The sequence below is a fragment of the Vanellus vanellus genome, assembly GCF_965231255.1.
Source record: "Vanellus vanellus genome assembly, chromosome: 3".
Lineage (NCBI taxonomy): Eukaryota > Metazoa > Chordata > Aves > Charadriiformes > Charadriidae > Vanellus > Vanellus vanellus.
Genome location: NC_138907.1, coordinates 74433926 through 74452734, shown reverse-complemented (window position 1 = coordinate 74452734; position 18809 = coordinate 74433926). Strand labels below are relative to the sequence as shown.

General features: G+C 40.3%; 2 protein-coding genes across 2 annotated transcripts in view; both read left to right on the top strand.

Annotated features, from left to right (window-relative positions):
* The window catches only part of LOC309669932 (dermatan-sulfate epimerase-like), a gene marked incomplete at its 3' end in the record, with an annotated part of 29715 nt that extends 19827 nt beyond the window's left edge, over positions 1 to 9888 (top strand). The window contains exons 4-6 of the mRNA XM_082480728.1: positions 4736 to 4989; positions 8721 to 8960; positions 9848 to 9888. Coding sequence (XP_082336854.1) covers positions 4736 to 4989; positions 8721 to 8960; positions 9848 to 9888 — 535 coding nt within the window. The remainder of the gene's footprint in view (positions 1 to 4735; positions 4990 to 8720; positions 8961 to 9847) is intronic.
* A 546-nt stretch (positions 9889 to 10434) lies between these two features.
* On the top strand, positions 10435 to 15721 carry LOC309670443 (dermatan-sulfate epimerase-like). The gene is made up of 2 exons (XM_082481397.1): positions 10435 to 10664; positions 12700 to 15721. Exons 1-2 carry the CDS (start codon positions 10546 to 10548, stop codon positions 14462 to 14464), a joined length of 1884 nt encoding a protein of 627 aa, XP_082337523.1. The 5' UTR covers positions 10435 to 10545; the 3' UTR covers positions 14465 to 15721.
* The last annotated feature ends 3088 nt before the right edge of the window (positions 15722 to 18809 follow it).

Sequence of the window (18809 nt, the reverse complement as noted above, 5' to 3'; positions counted from 1 at the left end):
CTGAAAATTGACTCTGGTTTATAAAATAAATGTTGGTGGTCTCATTCCCCTTGGTAGGTGTGCTCCCTCTTGGTATGTATACTCCCTCTGGCCACGGAAGGATATTTCTCTCCTTTGACTGAGGGAAGGTTTAAAGCTGTATCCCCTTCCCCCCAGCAGTGGGCCAGAGCAAATAGCGAGGGTCTGTGGAGAGCCAGGGCATTGCCATTGCTGTTGCCGTTGATGCTGGGAAGACTGTACAATTACGCAATCGATTTCAGGATCAAGAGGTCGGTTGGCCCCATTACATGCAACATTTGCATCCAGGCTTGACATTTAACATGCATTAAACTCAACCGTGCTGTCAACTAGCTACCATGCCTAAGTTAAGATTGCATCAAAATGCGCTAGAGGGCTGCCCTTGAACTGTTCTTCACCTGTAAGCCTTTAGAAAAGAGCCCTGACTCATTTCCTTTGCGTCCACCCAGTGAGAGCGAGAGGCTCAGCGCTGAGGAGGGAGTACCGATGTGCTTCCTCCAGTCATTAGCTTAATCTGCCCTCAGCCTCCAAGAGTGGTCCTGCAGTAAGTAATTTGTCATGGGGAAGTCTGGAGCATCAAACTCCAGGATGTGGATTACTCCTCTAATATATGTGTCAGGACATGCTTAATGCTTCATTTTACATGCGGTGATGCCATATTACTGATTGACATAGAGGCTAGAAATCAGGTCTCACACTGCATGGAAGGGTATTCTATTTCTCAAGCCTAGAGAGTGTTATTTTCCTACTTACTTGGGTTTGGTTTTAAGAAGTGGATACAAAGTGAAGGAAAGGCGATTCTAAACATCCCACAGGCCTTGGTCAGGGAACTCACTTAAGCAAGAGAGTTTGGTTTAAATCCTGCCTTGAACTGGGCAGACAGTGGTTTTTCCCTCTTGGCTTATATTTCTTAGAGAAATGCTAATACTTCTGGTTTCGGGAAGAGAGTAGTTATTAGTAGAGAGAAATGAGGGAAAGGTACAGAAAATCATTTCTACTGAGAGAAGAGACGTTAGTAGCATTAGGAATGTTGTCAAGACACGGAGAGGTTGTGGTAATCTTACCACAGTTTTTCTTGTTGTTTTTGTTGTTGTTGATTTTTACTCCCCATCCAAAATTTTATGCAATTGCTATACTTATTTAGAGCACGGAATCGCATTTAGTGACGGTGGTATGTATATTCTTAGCCTTGGACAACACCGTGCATGCGTGATGGTTCTTGACATCATAAATCGATGATTGAGGAATTTGGTCTTAACCCCCACTTCAGATTTATTGTTCCTTGTAGAAGGTGGCAAATCTAAAAGAGACAACCACACTGCACCGTGCTAAAATTCTCAACACATGTAGGAAAACCATAGTACTTATCCATAATACCAACCTTATCCATGATCTCTTCTTTTCTCCAGTTTCTTCATGGAGGATTTATATCAAACTCTAAATGTTTAAAATAAAGTAACGGAAATATTTTATATGACACAGATGAAGAGAACTTAAAAGAACACCCCAGACATGTAATTGTGCTGTGCCATTCACAGTATTTGTCCAGACAGCAGTTCTTTGTGCGGAACAATGCATATGGCTTTGGATGTTTATGGAGTTTGATCATTAGGCAGCAAACCCGTTCAGCACTTTTTGCTCTGTTATAAACCTTCTCAAGTTTCCAGATAGGCCCCACTTTCAAACACGGGTATAGGTATATAAGTTTGAAAAAAAACACTTTTTTTTTGTACTGTCTGTAAGGATGCATTTATGGTTTAGCTGTTATGTTAAAATAGGTTTTAGAATTTTTGGAACAGGTGCCTTTGCTAAAAGTGCTTATGTTTGCAACTAAGTAGTTGCTCTATACTAAAGAATCCATTATAGGTATTTCTATTTACTTTGGATTATTTTTTTGTAACATCTGATACTTTTAAAAGACCAAAGAGGCCAATGCAACGTTGAGGTAAAGGTTGCTTGCTGTCTTCAGACACAGTTAATTGCTAAGCTGAGGTTCATACTATCTGATGTTAAGTTTTACTCCTGAGCGGCTTAGAAAATAGCTGTTTTCCAGTGCAAAGCATTGGCGTGTTTTTGCCTATCTTTATTTCTATAAATACACACAATTTTTCTGTAATAATTCAGAGCAGAGTAGTTAATAGGTAGCCCTGAAAACTCTTTTTTCACGTACTATTTTCAGTGCAGGCCTATGGTACCGTGCTTTCCCACGGTTTATCAGGCAGGCTGTTTACCAAATCTGACACTGGAGATCCATTTGAAAAATGAGAGCGTAATTTAGATACAAAAAGCATTTAATGCTTGCTACTTGACCATTCTTCTTGTGAATCATGTTCCACATTGTTTGGTGTACATTGCTTGGTTCCATTGAAATTCAGTTAATGGAGGTGCACTGATTTATATCAGCTACAGACTTATTACTTCAAGAGAGCTTCATTTTAAGAACATATGTTGACTCTGGTTTTGTATGTTTAGAAATGAGGGTCTTTAAATCATCATCTTTAATTCTCTCTACTACTTGTGTGTATCTCCTGATAAATACTATACAACACTTACTATACAGAATTGCAATTTGAGGGAAGTTATGACAAAATTACTTTGTCTAATCTGAGGTGAGTAACTATGCCAGTATGTAGGCCAAACATAAGGTTTTTTACACTGGAGGTTCGGGGGTTTTTTTGATGAAGAAATCAACAACCTACAGTCATAACCGGTCAATTTAGCACTTGCCGTGTGGAAGAGTGCTTTCTATGTTATCACAAGTGGTGCCGCAGAGACTAATATGTGCTCTTATACTATAGAATTGGATGCAGCGTTGCATTCAAAAGCAAACATAAAGTTAGCCTGCATCTTTACAATGAAAGTTACAACAGATGAGTTACACTGACAGATCTCATTTAAGATGAAGTCAGGTAAAGATCATTAAATAGCCTTAAGCAAATTCTAATTAGCAATGAGTATGGTGTTATGCACCGTATATGGTGTATAACTGAACTTACGGTGTTATATTGAACTTTGAATTAAATGTTTTAAATTAACTCTAATTCTTTCATTGTTCTTTTCTTCCCCCCTAATGTATAGCTTAGCCTCAATAACTTTGTAATTGTTCCAGGCAGAGGCCTTTAAAGTGGTATTTCCTGTACTGATCCAGTTAACTCAGATTTTCATATTTTGTGCCTCAGTGACACAGTAGAAATAAATCCGGAGAGTCGGAAGAGTTGCTTGCCCAGTTCTGCTACGTGTTCTTCCATTGTATCTGGAGATACGGAAAGAATGAACGTCTAGGAAAAGCATGTAAATGTTTTGGCTTACAGGTCCAATTTTTTGCACAACAATCAAGTGAAACAGCAAGTAAGAAATTTTACTATACCTGGCTGGAAGTCTTCACTGATAAGTTCAGAGTTTGAACCAGGATAAAAACGACAGAAAATTGTTCCCGACATTGACCACAGAGAATGTCATGTGGATGTGGAGAAGATGAATAGTAAATTTCTAGAACTCTTTTTCCTAATGGTTTGACAGTTATTTGTTACTAAACTTACAGTCTTAATTTTGTTCACATTTTCTGTCAGTGCCTGTCTGTTAACCAAGAAGCAAAATTGTGCAAACAAAATAGTCTAGTCCAATAAAATCCCTGGTTCAAAAAAAAAAAAAAAGGTCAAATCCTCAATGCTCAATGCTGATTTTAGAAATGCTCAATGCTCATTTGAAAAAGGAAAAAATGAATGTATAACTTCGCTCAGCAAAAGATGGGATTGAAGCTGAGGGAAGGTGAACACTTAAAACTGTTGCAAATTCAGCTAATCAAAAAGCATATAGAGGCTTCCTTACACACAGGTTTGAATGTGCCAAGTTCGTTTCAGTTCTTCTAATGATGTTAGTTACACTGAAATAAAAATTAAAGGTAATTTTTCTCACTTGTACATGTTGTGTTTTACCATAGTTGCAGTGCCCTAGGCTGATGGTCATAATTTCTATGTGGGTCATTCATGCATTTTGAATGCAAATAAATGCTCCTATAGCAGAATGAGGATTTTTTTTTTAAATCTTGCTCTTCTGGGACTTTTTCTCATCTGTTTGCTCATACCAGTGTTTATACATATTAAGATGTTTATAGAGTCATAGAATAGTTGAAGCTGGAAGGTGCACGTCTTCAGGAGCACGACACAATTTCCACTGATTGTAGTAGGACAGTCCCTCATCTCAACAATTTTAAATTAATTTCTGTAATAAAAAATATATTGCAAAGAAAGTGAAAGAAGAGAACAATCATGAAAGCAATTTTTGATTATTCAGTTTATCAAAGATATTTTTTAACTATGTATTCCTTCACATTTTCTTTTCTGTAGAACCATGGCCTGAAAGTACTGCCAGTACTGGAAAGTAATGTCTTTCATACACAATATATGCTTGATTTGGGAAAAATTTTTGTTCTATACTACCTCTACCTCCATTATGAATTTTCTCAATACAAATTTACTATTTTGCTAAATTCAATATAATCACTGGATACAAGCAGGTAGTTCCTAGAAAATAATTTTGAGTAGTGGTATCATTTTACCTCTACTTTATGTTAAACACTGTTTTTTTAAATGCATTTTAAAATTCAGGATGACTTGCCTGGCTTCAGAGACATTCAGTCATGCACACCTCACAATATGTTAATGGAGAAAACTAAGTAGATGAAACTCAGTTAATTGGTATCTTTCTTTATTGACAGGCTAGTGAAGGATGCCCCATGGGATGAGGTCCCTCTTGCTCACTCCTTAGTTGGTTTTGCCACTGCGTATGACTTCTTGTACAGCTATCTTAGCAAGACTCAACAGGAGAGATTTCTTGAGGTAATTGCCAATGCCTCGGGATATATGTACGAGACATCATACAGACGTGGATGGGGCTTCCAGTACCTCCACAACCACCAGCCTACCAACTGTGTGGCCCTCCTGGCTGGAAGCCTGGTTCTGATGAATCAAGGTATGTGCTAAACCATTGGAATGTTTTTCTGAAGTGTATATCAACTCAATCAGCCATTTATGCAGCAAAGTTCAGGAACTGATAGAAATGCTTCTGGGAGTACAGTGTTATTGGGTTTCCTCTTTTGCTGCTTAGAAAAATTGAATTTACTGAATAGAATGAAGGTCTTTGGGCAGATGTACAAGGCATAACGTATGTGCATATATACCTGTGTATATAAATTCAGTTGTTAAAGTGATTCTGAAATTCTTACCTCACTGTTTGTAAGAATTAGAAATCCCCTCGTGTCCAGTCCAGATTTGCAGACAGGGTCTTTCAGGGTAGACTGTCAGTAAAGAGCGATGCACTCGGTCTCCTTACACGATGCATTGAGAAGGTCAGCAGTCAGAAACACCCCACGCTCTGAGCTGGTAGCTAGACAACAGCATAACCTGGAACTTCATCCAAGACTGCTGTCCTGTATCCTTGAGAGAGCTGCAAAGGAGTAACTTTATCCACTCAAAGCCACAGCTCAGGACCTTTCTTTCCAGCATCCTTTTCTATGGAGATGAGCAGGGCTTTACCTTTTTACCTCTGAACTATGCCCTTCCACCCCACAACCTTCATCCTAGAGGTGTCTGTGCCAGGTGTCATCTCCTCTGCTTTGGGGACGTAAACCTGTCCTTCCCAGTTCCCAGGTGAATAACCTCACCAGTTGCTTTTGGCTGCTTTTTTACAGTGTAAATGAGAATGCAAGTCATGGAGTCAGTGGGAGAGAGCAGATAAGAAATCCTGACTTTAAACCCCAGTGGTACTTTGGCTGAAAGGTAGAAGTCATGGAGCCAGCCCCTGCTTTTGTAAGAATGCGTCAGTATTTTTTCAAGTGATTATTTAATATGTACTAGAAGTATTTTGAAAAACATGATGCCCAAGGGAACTGCTTATTTGCTGCAAGTCAAGGAAAGTCTGGTTTCTGGATGCTGATGGCATTGCCAGGCTGCACAGCCCCACCAAGCAAAGGCACATCTGCACATCGTTGGAGCTTTCAGATGCCCGAACAAGTGTGACAAAAAACTGTGGCACCTACTGTGTTTGGGGGGAGGTCATCTTTTTGTTAAGTGCTTGTTAAAACAAGCGCATTCACTGATGCGCATAATGCCGAAAAGCAGCAAGAGTATGTGTGGAAGTTAGTCGCTTTCCTCCTATCTTGCCTTCCACAAATTGAAATCTCAGATCATGTTTATTCACTGGGTTTTGCTAAATTACTTGTAATTCCATTCTTCCCCAAGCCTCCGTTTATGCAGAAAGCTGACAGTTTGTGAGAGGACTCTGCTTTTCATTAGAATATAGACCATAAGTATGCTTTGTGCCAAACTATGGTAACATCGCAAATAAAATTCAGCAGTATTTCTTTCACCAAAGGTTGGTGGGTTGTTTGGTTTTTATTAAAGAAAAAAAAGCAAATTCAGCAACACTTAAGCAGTTTGAAAATTTGTGCTGATATTTCAAATGAAAATAGGTCAAAACATCCAGACGATATTTCTAAATGAAAATTCTGTCCTTTTCAATATAGAGCAACTTCATTTAAATTTCAGGTTTTTTTAAATGAAGTTTTTCTATTGGGCTAAAATTTTTTTTAAAAAAGGTTTCTTAAAAATTCTCTTTTCAAGATGAAAGGCTTTTTCAGAAGGATAAAAAAAAAAAAGGGAGGGAGAAAAGGAGTAAGCATACTAATCTCCCTGCATCAGATGCATAGAAATTGCAAATAGTGTATCCCAGTGTAGACCTTTCTTCCAAAAGGTTTAAATTTGAACTAATAATTTTAAACACTGTTCAGCTGTTGAAGCATGCAGAGACTAAATAGCCAGCTTAAAAACATGTAAACATTGTCATAGCACTGAAAAATGAGACTAATTGAAATGAATTCTAGACACGCACTTGAGTAAGGGCTAATTTGGTAAAGATACTGCTATTTGTAGGTGAGATTTGTTCTGTTTTGTTGTGTAGCCTGACAGAGTGCTGTCTGTTACGTTTTTATTCTAATGTATTGTTATTATTTTAATATACTACAAGTATGGGGTTATAGCATAGATATAAACTAAGTAAACAGAACATACATGCGTTACAATGGTAAATACGCTGTGCTGAACCGTGGAAAATAGCGTTTTTGCTAGTGCAGTAGGCAAAAGCTAGATACTGCGGCTGTTAACATCAAAAGGGAAAACAAGTGTGGAAGCATTTGGGTTTTGATTCAGACAGACTGCTGTGCTGCCAACTCCATCAGAGTAATGAAGTAGTGTCAAGATAGCTGTGAGCAAAGTAAGCAGAAGTAGAGCAGCACCACCGGCCCCTGTTGCTCAGGCCTTCCCCATCGCATTTATCTCTTCCGCCAGCGGATACAAATACCATTTTAGATCCAGGCTGTCTTTTTATCTTTTTAGGCATTGTAATTTCCCCCCACCCCCACCCCGCCCCTCTGTTAACCGAGCAGGATTTGGCAGCCTTGACAAGTAGGAAGTCTGAATTGCTCATCACTCGGCTGAGCGTAAATGCTGTAATTGTGACAATGACATGAAACAGTCTTAGCGGCGGTGCTGGAATGTCGCTCACACTCGCTTAGCCTGGCACCTGCGCTTCGTGCAGGAGGCACCGCTTCACCACGTAACAGGGTGTAATGTACGCCAGCTGAGCTCTGCTGTACGGTGGAAATAAGTCTGGTTAAATCTGCATCCCGGCACTTTGAGTGGGGCGGACACCAGGATGTCATATAGAAGCGCAAGGCAGTTGGTCTCTGGTTAGTCCTACCTCTCTTGCCAGTGGATCTGAAAGAGAATGAGAGAAGGCACGTCGCCTTTCCTCTGCTGGGCTCCACGTGCTGCCTTCTGCAATGCATCAATGCAGTGCTTGAGGCTCTTCGTGCTTGTGCCTTGTTCCGTGGTGAAGGCAGACAAACCCTGAGAAGGTCTTCTCGCGACCTCTACCCAGCTCTTGATTTGCGTAGAGCAGAGCAAATAATAAGATCTCTAGAAGTCTCTAGAAGTCTTTTTTTAGAAGAAATATAACTGGGTTTAGGGCTTGTATATACAGAGGCTGAAACAACCTAGTTTAATTTTATTCTGTAATTGAGGAATCTACATTTAGAATTAACCATGCAAATCTCTTCCAAAATTACTTTTGTTTGGATAACCCTTTAGGTTATACAATAAAATGAAAATGTAAGTAGAACGGAGCATGTCTTAAAATAGAGCATGTGTTAGTAGAATACCAGTTAACTGCAGCTCAGATGTGAACTTCTTTGTAGTTTTAAACTGAGGATCTCCTTACCACGCTGGTGATCATGCCAGTGAAAAATGACTGATTAGAATATTTGCATTATTGGAACCCTCTAGTGGTAAGTTTGTTTTCATACGGCTTTGACTTGAAAAAAAGTAGTCTTGGCGTGACTCTTCCCTTTGTGCATGTCCTGAGTGCGTTGAGGAAATTTTCCCTTTAAGATGGAAAGCATAATCCCACATTACTAGCAAAAGGTGTTTGATGGATTTTCCCTTCTCATGTGACCTTGCTTTCCTATGTTTAAATGTGGTGGTTTATTTTTCACCCAAGAACTACAGGGCCGCTGCAGCACCGGGTCGCATTTTGGAGCTCTGGATTGCAGGTTCCTTCCCGTAAAGGACCCCACTCTGAGAGTACAGATGACATAATCTGTGATCTATGGTGTTGTAATTAGATTCGCCAACATCTTTTTCTTTCAGGCTACCTTCAGGAAGCTTACCTGTGGACCAAGCAAGTGTTGGCGATCATGGAGAAGTCCGTGGTCCTGCTGCAGGAGGTCACAGATGGGTCCCTCTATGAAGGGGTGGCTTACGGCAGCTACACGACCAGATCGCTGTTTCAGTACATGTTTCTTGTGCAAAGGCACTTTGATATCAATCACTTCAGCCACCCCTGGCTCAAGCAGCACTTTGCGTTTATGTACAGGACTGTCCTGCCAGGTAGGTCATTTCATTTGGGTGAATGAAGGTGAATATTCTAATTCTTGAAGCAGCAGTAAATGTCATACTTGAAGTAGGCCATTGTTAAATAACACGGTACTTGGATTTTTAATAAATAGCTTTTTCCTTGGATTTTACCTTCATCATCCATCAAAACAGTGACATCCTTGTTTATCACTGCTTAGTAAAGATCATTGTTTATTAAACTCTAGCTTTTAAAGCCAGTCAAAAAATAGGAAGGTCATTTGGGAGAAAAAGCAATGGTTCAGGATTTGATTTCTGGTTTTCAGAGTTTGAAATAGACCTGTTTCTGGGGTTTTCCATTTGAAAAATAATATTCTTCAAGTTTCTTACTGATTTTTTTCCTTTGCCAAATATCACCCCACTAAAATACCAGGTGAAAGGAACAGAAAATTATGAAGCCAGGGTAAAAGTATCAACAAAGTATAGGAAAGTTATATATGATCACCAGTTTTCCATAAAACATCGAAATAGGTTTTTATAGATTTTTATACCATTTTTATTAAAATATTTTTCATATGGAAAACGTAATTGACTCAAATGATAGGTTTCTCTGTGCAGGGCTCCACACACCATTTTCTTTTTTCAATGTGAGAATTAAGCAGAAGTATCTGACGTCACCAATGGGTCAATTTTGCAGACTTTTTAATATTTCTGTTCTTTTGCTGGATCTCTTTGGTGTCTCACAGTGTGTTTTAGCATCTCTGATTTGAAGTCCTAGTTGTGAACCAAAAGATGGAGATGTACAAATACAAAACCAGTTATAAGTTAGTAAATATTGCTGACCCCTTTGAGCTTCCAGAAGGGATTTAGTTTCAGGCAGCCTTGCAATTTTTCACTGATGGTTTTCTGTTGCTTATTTGCAGGACAATTCATTAGGAAGGATATTGTTCAAGTTCCTGGTTGAAAAGACAGTGATAACTTTACTGGCTATAAGAACCCCAGCTGTAGCCGTGTGTGAGCGCAGCTTTGGCAGGCCAGCATAGGCACGTAAGGAATTGCACGGACTCCATGTGAGACCTCGGGCATCTACTGGGGAGAGGTTTCTAAGAGCAAAGTGAACTCATGCTAGCTGTTTCAGGGTGAAGCTGATTTTTTTTTTTTTTTCCCTTGGGGGAACCTCTGTTTTCTTGCTTTAGAGAGTTCGGATTTACATAGGAAAAGTGAAAGCTGTAAAGAGAAAGTTACCTTTGCCAGATTTGAGTGAGGAGAGGAAGTGGATGGGACATTGCTTCTTACATTTTTTGTAGCTCATAGCCGAAGAAGAAAGGTGAGCATTCAAGTTAGCTACAGCAGAAGGAAACAGCTCCTGTGTAACCTGTTTATGGCTCATTTACAAGTAGGTCTATAAAAATCTGAAAAGGCTGTTTCTGTTTGTGTCTGTTTGTACTGCTTGGCTTCACCGTCATGCTCTACAAACGCATCTTTGTACGTTTATTTGTTCTTTCTTACATTCCTTTTCACTTTTTCCCAAGGGTTTCAGAGAACTGTGGCCATCGCGGATTCCAACTATAACTGGTTCTACGGGCCAGAGAGCCAGCTGGTGTTTCTTGACAAATTTGTCATGCGCAACGGCAGCGGGAACTGGTTGGCAGAGCAGATCAGAAGGAACCGAGTGGTGGAGGGCCCGGGGACACCATCCAAAGGGCAGAGGTGGTGCACCCTCCACACTGAATTTCTCTGGTATGAAAGGGAATGAGTGGGCTCAAAAGGAACCTGACAGCTGTTTGCTGTTAGTGATAATTCGTTATCTTTAGATCTGTACTGTAGAAGCAGAGATCAAGCTGGCCATGTGCGACCCAAAGAGTTTTTAGACTCAGAAGAACTTCTTTGCTTGGCATAGATGCACAACGTGTGGTGCTACAGGAACACCTCGTTCTTGTCCTACATCTGCTTTTGTGTTTTCATTACATTGTCTATTGCTTTTATAGAATACAAGCAGTTCCAAAAGGACTGAAAATTTGCCTGCATGTATTCTTTGGTTCATTTGCACAATTCTAATGGTTTTAAATCTTGTTGTGTTCTTTAATAAGTAATTAGGTGAATATTTAAAGCATAGTTTTCTTTTTAAAGCTGTAAGTAATAATATAAGCTTTCTTTTAAAAGCTAAAGTAATGTAAGCAGTAAGGCTACTCTTGGTTGGTTTTGCACACTAATTTGCAAGTAATGCTTAGAAAAAATATCATGATAGATTACTAGATCAATATTTTCCATGTAATTTACAGCTCTGCTAACGTGTATGTCAGTCTTCTAAAGGTAAGAAATGAAAAGGCCCAGGAGGCTTTAGATATACATATAAATTCCCTCAGTTTGTGGAGACAGGTACACTTTTGAGGAGTCAGTATAGCTCTATTTCTCAATTTTATAAGAAAAATATTATTGAATATATATTGTTTTGCATTTATGATATGCACATTAGAATGCATGTTTATTAGGCTCCAAGCACCCTTCATTTTGTTGTTAGCAAAATACAGAATCTCTCCTCTACAACCCCGTTCCGTCATTCTTTTCTCCTGCATCTCCACGGAAATCTTGGGAATTTATACTTCAAAAATTCTTCTTGATGTCAAAGGGAAAGAAATTTTTAAGAGCCCCTGAATAAAAATAAAAAAAGAAAAAAGAAAAATTATCTGACTATTCCAACAATTGCCTTTTCCCTGTGCTGTAGCGTTGCTTTTGTGATGAACTTGTCCACTTGCATCGGAGTCTCAGGGAAGAGGTCTGCTTTTAGAGGAATCTCCATCAAGGACCACTAGACATAGAGCGCTGGCTGGAATTACCCGAAGCCGTATGCAGGACATGAGCTGCGATTGTCTAGGGCCTGACAGAGGCTCCTGGTTAGCTGTAGAGAATAAATCTGATGAGGAACTGTCTAACAGAAATGTTACTGGGCTTAATGATGATTTTGTTTATTTTGGTTGCTTAAAAACAGTGCCAGAAGTTTAGGTTTTGTTTTCCATGTTTTTTTGGGGTTGGTTTTTTTTTTTTCAGTTCCTGTAGAACAAATAAAACAAAATTTATAAGTATTGTAACCTTTTCTGGAATTAAGACCTCTTTTTAAACCAAATGTCTTATATATTACAATTTATACAAAAAAGCCATGCAAATTTTTCTTCAGCCTAGTTGGAGAAGGAAACTAACATACAGTAAGTGCTATAAATCATAAATATTTATCCTTTAAAATGCCTTTTCATTAATTTTTAGTTTATCGCTAATTCTGTTTGGAGACTACAGACTTCTATAGTCCTCAGTTTGGGGAAACAGATACTCTGCTTCTCTTGGTTAAGTAGTGAATAAATAGATGCAAATGTTGACATCTAGTGCAAAATAGACAGTGTCCACAGCCTGGTCTTAATGTGCCTTTTTTAAAGTTTTGTATTGCATCAGTAGCTTCATGATGTTATACAAAACCTGGCTAGTTTGAGATTAGTGGTAAGTCTTGGGTTTTGATTGCAGAAGGATTGTTTGCTTTAAACATGGAGCAGATGCTTTCAGTTATTATTCTGTAGAAAGCACACAATAAATTTGTATAGGGATCAGTAAGATAAATATCGTTACAACCATATGGTTAGTTCACTCAGGAAGCATATGTGTGGGCTTTATACTGTTAGTTTGCTCCTTGATGTAAATATTGAATTGGTTTTAGGGTTTTGTACAGGTGCTGATAATGGAATCAGTCAAGTGATTTTTAAACCCATTTTCCTCATCTTTTTGGCAGGTATGATGCAAGTTTGCGCTCCGTACCTCCACCAGACTACGGGGTTCCTAAGCTGCATTATTTTGAGGACTGGGGAGTGGTAACCTATGGAAGTGCTTTGCCGGCTGAAATCAACAGGCCTTTCCTTTCCTTCAAGTCAGGAAAGCTGGGAGGACGTGCAATATATGATATTGTTCATAAGAACAAGTACAAAGAGTGGATCAAGGGGTGGAGGAACTTTAATGCTGGCCACGAACACCCGGACCAGAACTCCTTTACTTTTGCTCCCAACGGCGTACCTTTCATAACAGAAGCTCTGTATGGGCCAAAATATACTTTTTTTAATAATGTGTTGATGTTTTCCCCTGCCGTGTCCAAGAGCTGCTTCTCCCCATGGGAAGGGCAGATTACAGAAGACTGTTCCTCAAAGTGGCTTAAATATAAACATGATTTGGCTGGTGACTGTCAGGGACGAGTGGTTGCCGCCATGGAGAGAAGTGGGGTGGTTTTTATCAGGGGAGAAGGAGTGGGTGCATACAATCCTAAACTGAAGCTGAGAAAATTGCAAAGAAACCTCATACTTCTCCATCCCCAGCTTCTCTTGCTAGTGGACCAAATCCATCTAGAAGATGACAGCCCCCTGGAGGCAGCGACCAGTTTCTTCCACAATGTGGATGTGCCTTTTGAAGAAACAGTTGTTGATGATGTCCATGGGGCCTTTATTAGGCACCGTGATGGGATATATAAAATGTACTGGATGGATGACACTGGCCACAGCGAGAAGGCTACCATCACCTCAAGGATGTATCCCCGGGGCTACCCGTACAATGGAACAAACTACGTGAATGTAACGACCCTCTTGCGGCACCCCGTCACGAGGGCCATTTACCTGTTCATTGGGCCCTCCGTTGACGTGCAGAGCTTCACTGTCCGTGGAGATTCTCCACAGCTGGATGTTTTCATTACCACCGGTGAGCACGCCTACACGGTGTACCTGTGGCCCATTGAGGATGGGTCCCGCTCTGCCTTTGCACAGGTTATTGCAGACCGCCAGAAAATTGTCTTTGACCGAGCCTCTGCTGTTAGGAGCCCCACGGTGCCAGAAGTGAAGGACTATGTAGGGATCGTGGAGAGGAACCTACAGCATTTTAAGCCCGTTTTCCAGCAGCTTGAGAAGCAGATCTTGTCTCGTGTACGCAACACGGCTAGCTTTAGGAAGACTGCTGAGCGCCTGCTGAGGTTTTCAGATAAGAGACAGACAGAGGAGGCCATCGACAGGATATTCGCAATCTCACAGAGGCAGCAGCAGCAACAGCACGGCAGAGCAAAGAAAAACAGAAAGGTAGCCAAAGGCTACAAATTTGTTGATGCTGTTCCTGACATTTTTGCACAAATTGAGGTAAATGAAAGAAAAGTGCGACAAAAGGCACAGACTCAAGCACAAAAAGAGTTGCCTGTAGATGAAGACGAGGAAATGAAAGATCTTCTGGATTTTGCAGATATCACTTATGTGAAGCACAAAACTGGGGTGTCAATCAAAGGCCGATTGGGGCTGGCACAGATGGTGACGACTGCTCGAAGTAGTGCCCCATCAATATCAGCTTCTTATACTCGCCTCTTTCTAATTCTCAACATTGCTATTTTTTTTGTCATGTTAGCAATGCAGCTCACGTATTTTCAGAGGGCCAAGAGACTGCATGGCCAAAGATGTCTGTATACAATACTTTTAGTAGACAGCTGTATATTATTGTGGCTGTATTCTTCCTGTTCTCAGTCACAATGTTAGCAGAAGACCTCTACTAGTTGACCAGTTTATGGTCATATACGTCTATGCAAAAGCATTAACCCTAATAGGGCCAAAGTTTATCTTTTTTTTCTGAAACATTCCAAACACAGCTGGGGAAAGATTGGTTTCAGACCAGAAGGAGTAGAAGAATAGGGCGAGCAATGAATATCTCAGAAAACTAAGTACTTAATAAGTACTCCTCTTTTGTGTTTTGACTTGGGCCTCACATCTGAGGGAATGTTATGCTTTGTTCATCAGAGTTCAGTGATGTAAAGTTGTAATTAATTTTTGGTGGGAAGAGCCCTCATAAAGGATTTGTTTCTAAGGGCTTTCTTTTTTATGCAGAATGGGGTTTGCATTTAGTGAGATTCCATTTCAGGCTGCTATGGATGTCTCTGGACATTCTCTTAAGAAAAGGACATTCAAACACAAATATGCAAAGCAGATCTTAGCAGTAGATGTCATTTCTCTCTGCCAAACCAAAGAATGCTTCAAGGTGGGACAGTCCCGTATAACTATCACAGACCCTTACATCATGTCATCTCTTCCATGCTTTACAGTCCGGCATGGTGGGAAATGGCAATCATGTCGATACTTGCCAAGTAAGAGGCGCAACGCCTAGTAGGCAGTGGCAGAAGGCAAATACGGGACTAATTCAAAGTAACACAATTCTCAGGAAAAAAAACCTTTATCTTTCAGTCAAGTGTAGACTGTAGAAGGATGAATGCTGTAGGGCCTGTTCTCAGTTTTACAAGGCAGAGTTTCACAAAAGTTTTCTCTAGTTTGAAACATGTCTTGGTAGGGAAATAATGTCCTAGATCAGTGCCCTTCCATATGCATTTGTAAAAATACAAACAAAAAACCAAAGCGATCCTGTGGTAACCTCAGCAATTGCCAGTATGGAAAAAGAGGTAGTAAGGAAGTATTTAATGTCTTTTTTCTGTTCATATGGCTAGAAACAGAGGACAGTTAAAATTGTGTGAACAGCCTGTTCTCTATAAAGCACCAGCAAGGGTTCTGCAAGCTCTCGGTGGCCCCGGGTCAATTATTTGGGGATTAGTGGTAAATGAAATCATGTGGTTTATGACAAAAATAAGTTTGACGTCTCCACATACATCCCCTTCTGTTCATTAAACTGATTTCAAAAAATCATAGCTATTTGAGAGAATGGAAGCTCTATGGAATTGGGGCATATCTGTATGTCTTTACAGAAAAACAATTCTTCCAGTACATTTGCTAAATAAAAACATTGTAATTGTCTCCTTGGAAAAGTTGTTTTTCTTTCATTAAAATATTTTTCCCAATAATTACAGTAATGATGTTCATCACCCCTTGGTTAAACCACTAACCTTCCTTACACACGTTTCTTCTTCCTTGCACCTGTTCAGATATCTGTTATCTACATTGCTGCTCTTAAGCCTTCTGCGAGTCGGAGTGTTGAAATGTGATGACCTTTCCTTGTCTAAACACCTTCAGTGAACGGAACGGAACATGTTCACTAGGTTCCAGCTACTGAGCCAGTACTGAGCACTGTATACACATACATAAGCCGTACTGCAGTCTCCAACGCCAGGATTTATCCAATGAAATCTGGTACATTTAGCCTGAGCAAAGATTTAGGACTCCAGCTAATTTCTGATCCCTGCATAGTCAGTGGAGGAGGAGAGCCTTCAGATAGCTACTTGGTCCACCTAAGACCTTGAAACACCCTCAAGTCATACCTTTCCCTTTTCCCTAATTGCAAAAAGGCATGTCGAGTGGTTAATCACCCATTTCAAATCACCCACTTAATTGCTTAAGGTGAAGGGAGCTGAGCCTGGGGAGTGCTGCCCAGTATAGCTGCATGTTTGTAATGGTGCCTGCTGAAAGTAGGACTAGATTGTGACAGGCTGTGTGTCACTGAACATCTCCTTATTTCTGCCTTTGCACTGTGATGACATGAAGGCATGCAGAAATAGCTGTTGGGTTACGTTCAGTTTCAAAGACACGGTTGGTTAGTTTTTCAATATTAGATGATACTTTTATTGGCCATGAAAGACTGAAAAATCAAGATGGAGGTACTCTTGCAGTTTAGTTGTACGGCCTGGCACATCCCTCCACTGGGAGCCAGTGCCATAAAATTGCCCCAGGGTAATTCAGGGGATCGTTATGCCTTATAAGCAAATAACCTGTGCTTGTGTCTTCATGTCGTCTTTGCAGACATATGAAGCTTCAGGAAAATAAAGAGCTGTGGTAGCTTTTAGACTGTATCAGGCTAATGTCAACAGTGGAGTTCGTACAAATATTTCACTTTATTTCATGTCTGTGCACATTTACCCTGTGTCAATTTGCTATTGCTTCGAACAATCAGCCATAGAAAGGCAACCTATAGTCTAGAAATGTTTTGGGGAATACCTGCATTTTTTGGTCTGCTTTGTAGTGTGGCAGCTGAATTCTAGTATGGGATTTGTGTAGCTGTCAAAAGAAACTGCAGAATTACAGAGATTAGAAAGTAAGTTATGGACGTGCATGTTAGCTCTCATTTACGCTACGCTTCTCTGCACCGTTCTAGCAATGCAAAGGGAAAGAGGTGGTTGCAAGAGCTGCCCATGCTCACAGCCAGGTCTTCAAGCAGCTTTTAAAGCAGACCAGCGTTCAAATGAGTAGTGTACGTGCGATGATGGAGTGAAGGGAAATGAAATGTACCAGCCTGTCCTCCTGAATGGGAGACCAGACCCATTTCAGCATAAAGTGGGAATCCAAGGGTTTTCCAGCCTGAGCCTGGTTTGCATCCGCTATACCTTTCTGTTAAAGATTTATGAGTTACCTGTGTATGATTGTCATTACTGGCCACTTTGAACTCCACTGACACAGATGTAACTTTGATTCAGACAGGGCACCTGAAGTTTGCTTCAACTAGTGATGAAGCTGTAATCGTGCTGAGTATATTTTGGATGCGAAAAGAATCTTGTGTACTTTCTTACTTATTCTTTTCCAGGCCAGAGCCTTTAAAAACTCCCTCTCCAGCAGTCAAATGAGTTTTGTTTCCACTCTTTGCTTCCATTCTTTTTGTCCCTCTCATTCCTTATCAAAGATCATAATTTTTTAATGGAATTTGAAACAAAGGGAAGAAAAGATGGTTCCGTGCCATCAGCAACCAGCAACTTGGGCTGTTGGGTAGAAGTGGCTGTGTCACATTGAAGAAGCAGTTCAAGCCCTCAGATGGCAGCATACCCTGAAAAATCTGAGCTGCCCTTTATTAGGAAGTGCAGTGGGGAAGAGCAGGCAAATGGGATCAGCCCATATAGCCCTACTGGCTGGTGGGAGGGCTGGAGAAGGTTGGTGTTCCTCAACGCTTGCTGACACAAGAGAGGATGCTGTCCTCACCTTTGTATCCTTTGTCTGAAGTGCAAGAGAAAAGCAGCCTCGGTGAGCCCTATGTCCACGGCAGAGGCACTCGGCACTAGTTTCATCTGGATTGGGTGTACTGAACAACTTTTGAAATGTCACTGTATGGTACCCAGTAGCGAAGTTAGCTTTCACTCCCTATTTTAAATGAAGTCACAACACTGGAGTGTTTCTGGCACCTGCCTCTGCTCCAATTCTTATTCTGCATCTTTGTGGTTTCTAAAGATTTTAATTTTTCGCATCTCGGGCCACAGGAAAAGATGGCTGTTCTACAACTGGGTGTATGTGGATGGGTTTCTGTATTCATCTGAGACCCTGCTGACTTCACACAACTTCTCTTCAATAGCTGATGTTCAGTCATGCATGCTTCATTTCAGGGCTGCAGTCTAAATTAGTCTAAAGTTAGTTCAGTGTATTCTGAACAAAGTGGATGGCAATTCAGCCCACAGGTAGTGGTGTATATGCTTGAGGGTGGAATCTGGTTCTTAGATTTTTTAATTATTTTTGAGTCTAGCTAAAAATTGGCTATATATGTTATTATATACATCATTGTGACTAAAGGGAGCAAAGGGAATGGAGCACATTACCTCATTTCTTAAAACTTGTAAGATCAAAGCTTATTCTGAAGGATTATATGTCTGAAATACATCAAATTCTTCTGTTGGCCTATGTATTTTCCACTGACGAAATTTTTTTCTTTGTGTTTGAAAGCATAGAGTATTTGGAAAATTGTTGTATTTCTGCACAGGACATTACATTCACATTTATTTGGTCTGCAAAAGTCTTAGTTAGGATCAAACATACTTTTGCCTAACTTTAATCCTTTTGCCCTGGCTGCTCTATTAAAATGCAGTAGAGTAACTTCCAGCTGGTTAGTCAGACTCAGCTAACAAAGCCAAGGTGTTATTTTCTGTCCTTTCTTGGCAGTTGACTCCAGGAGCACTCTGCAGCAGAAGGC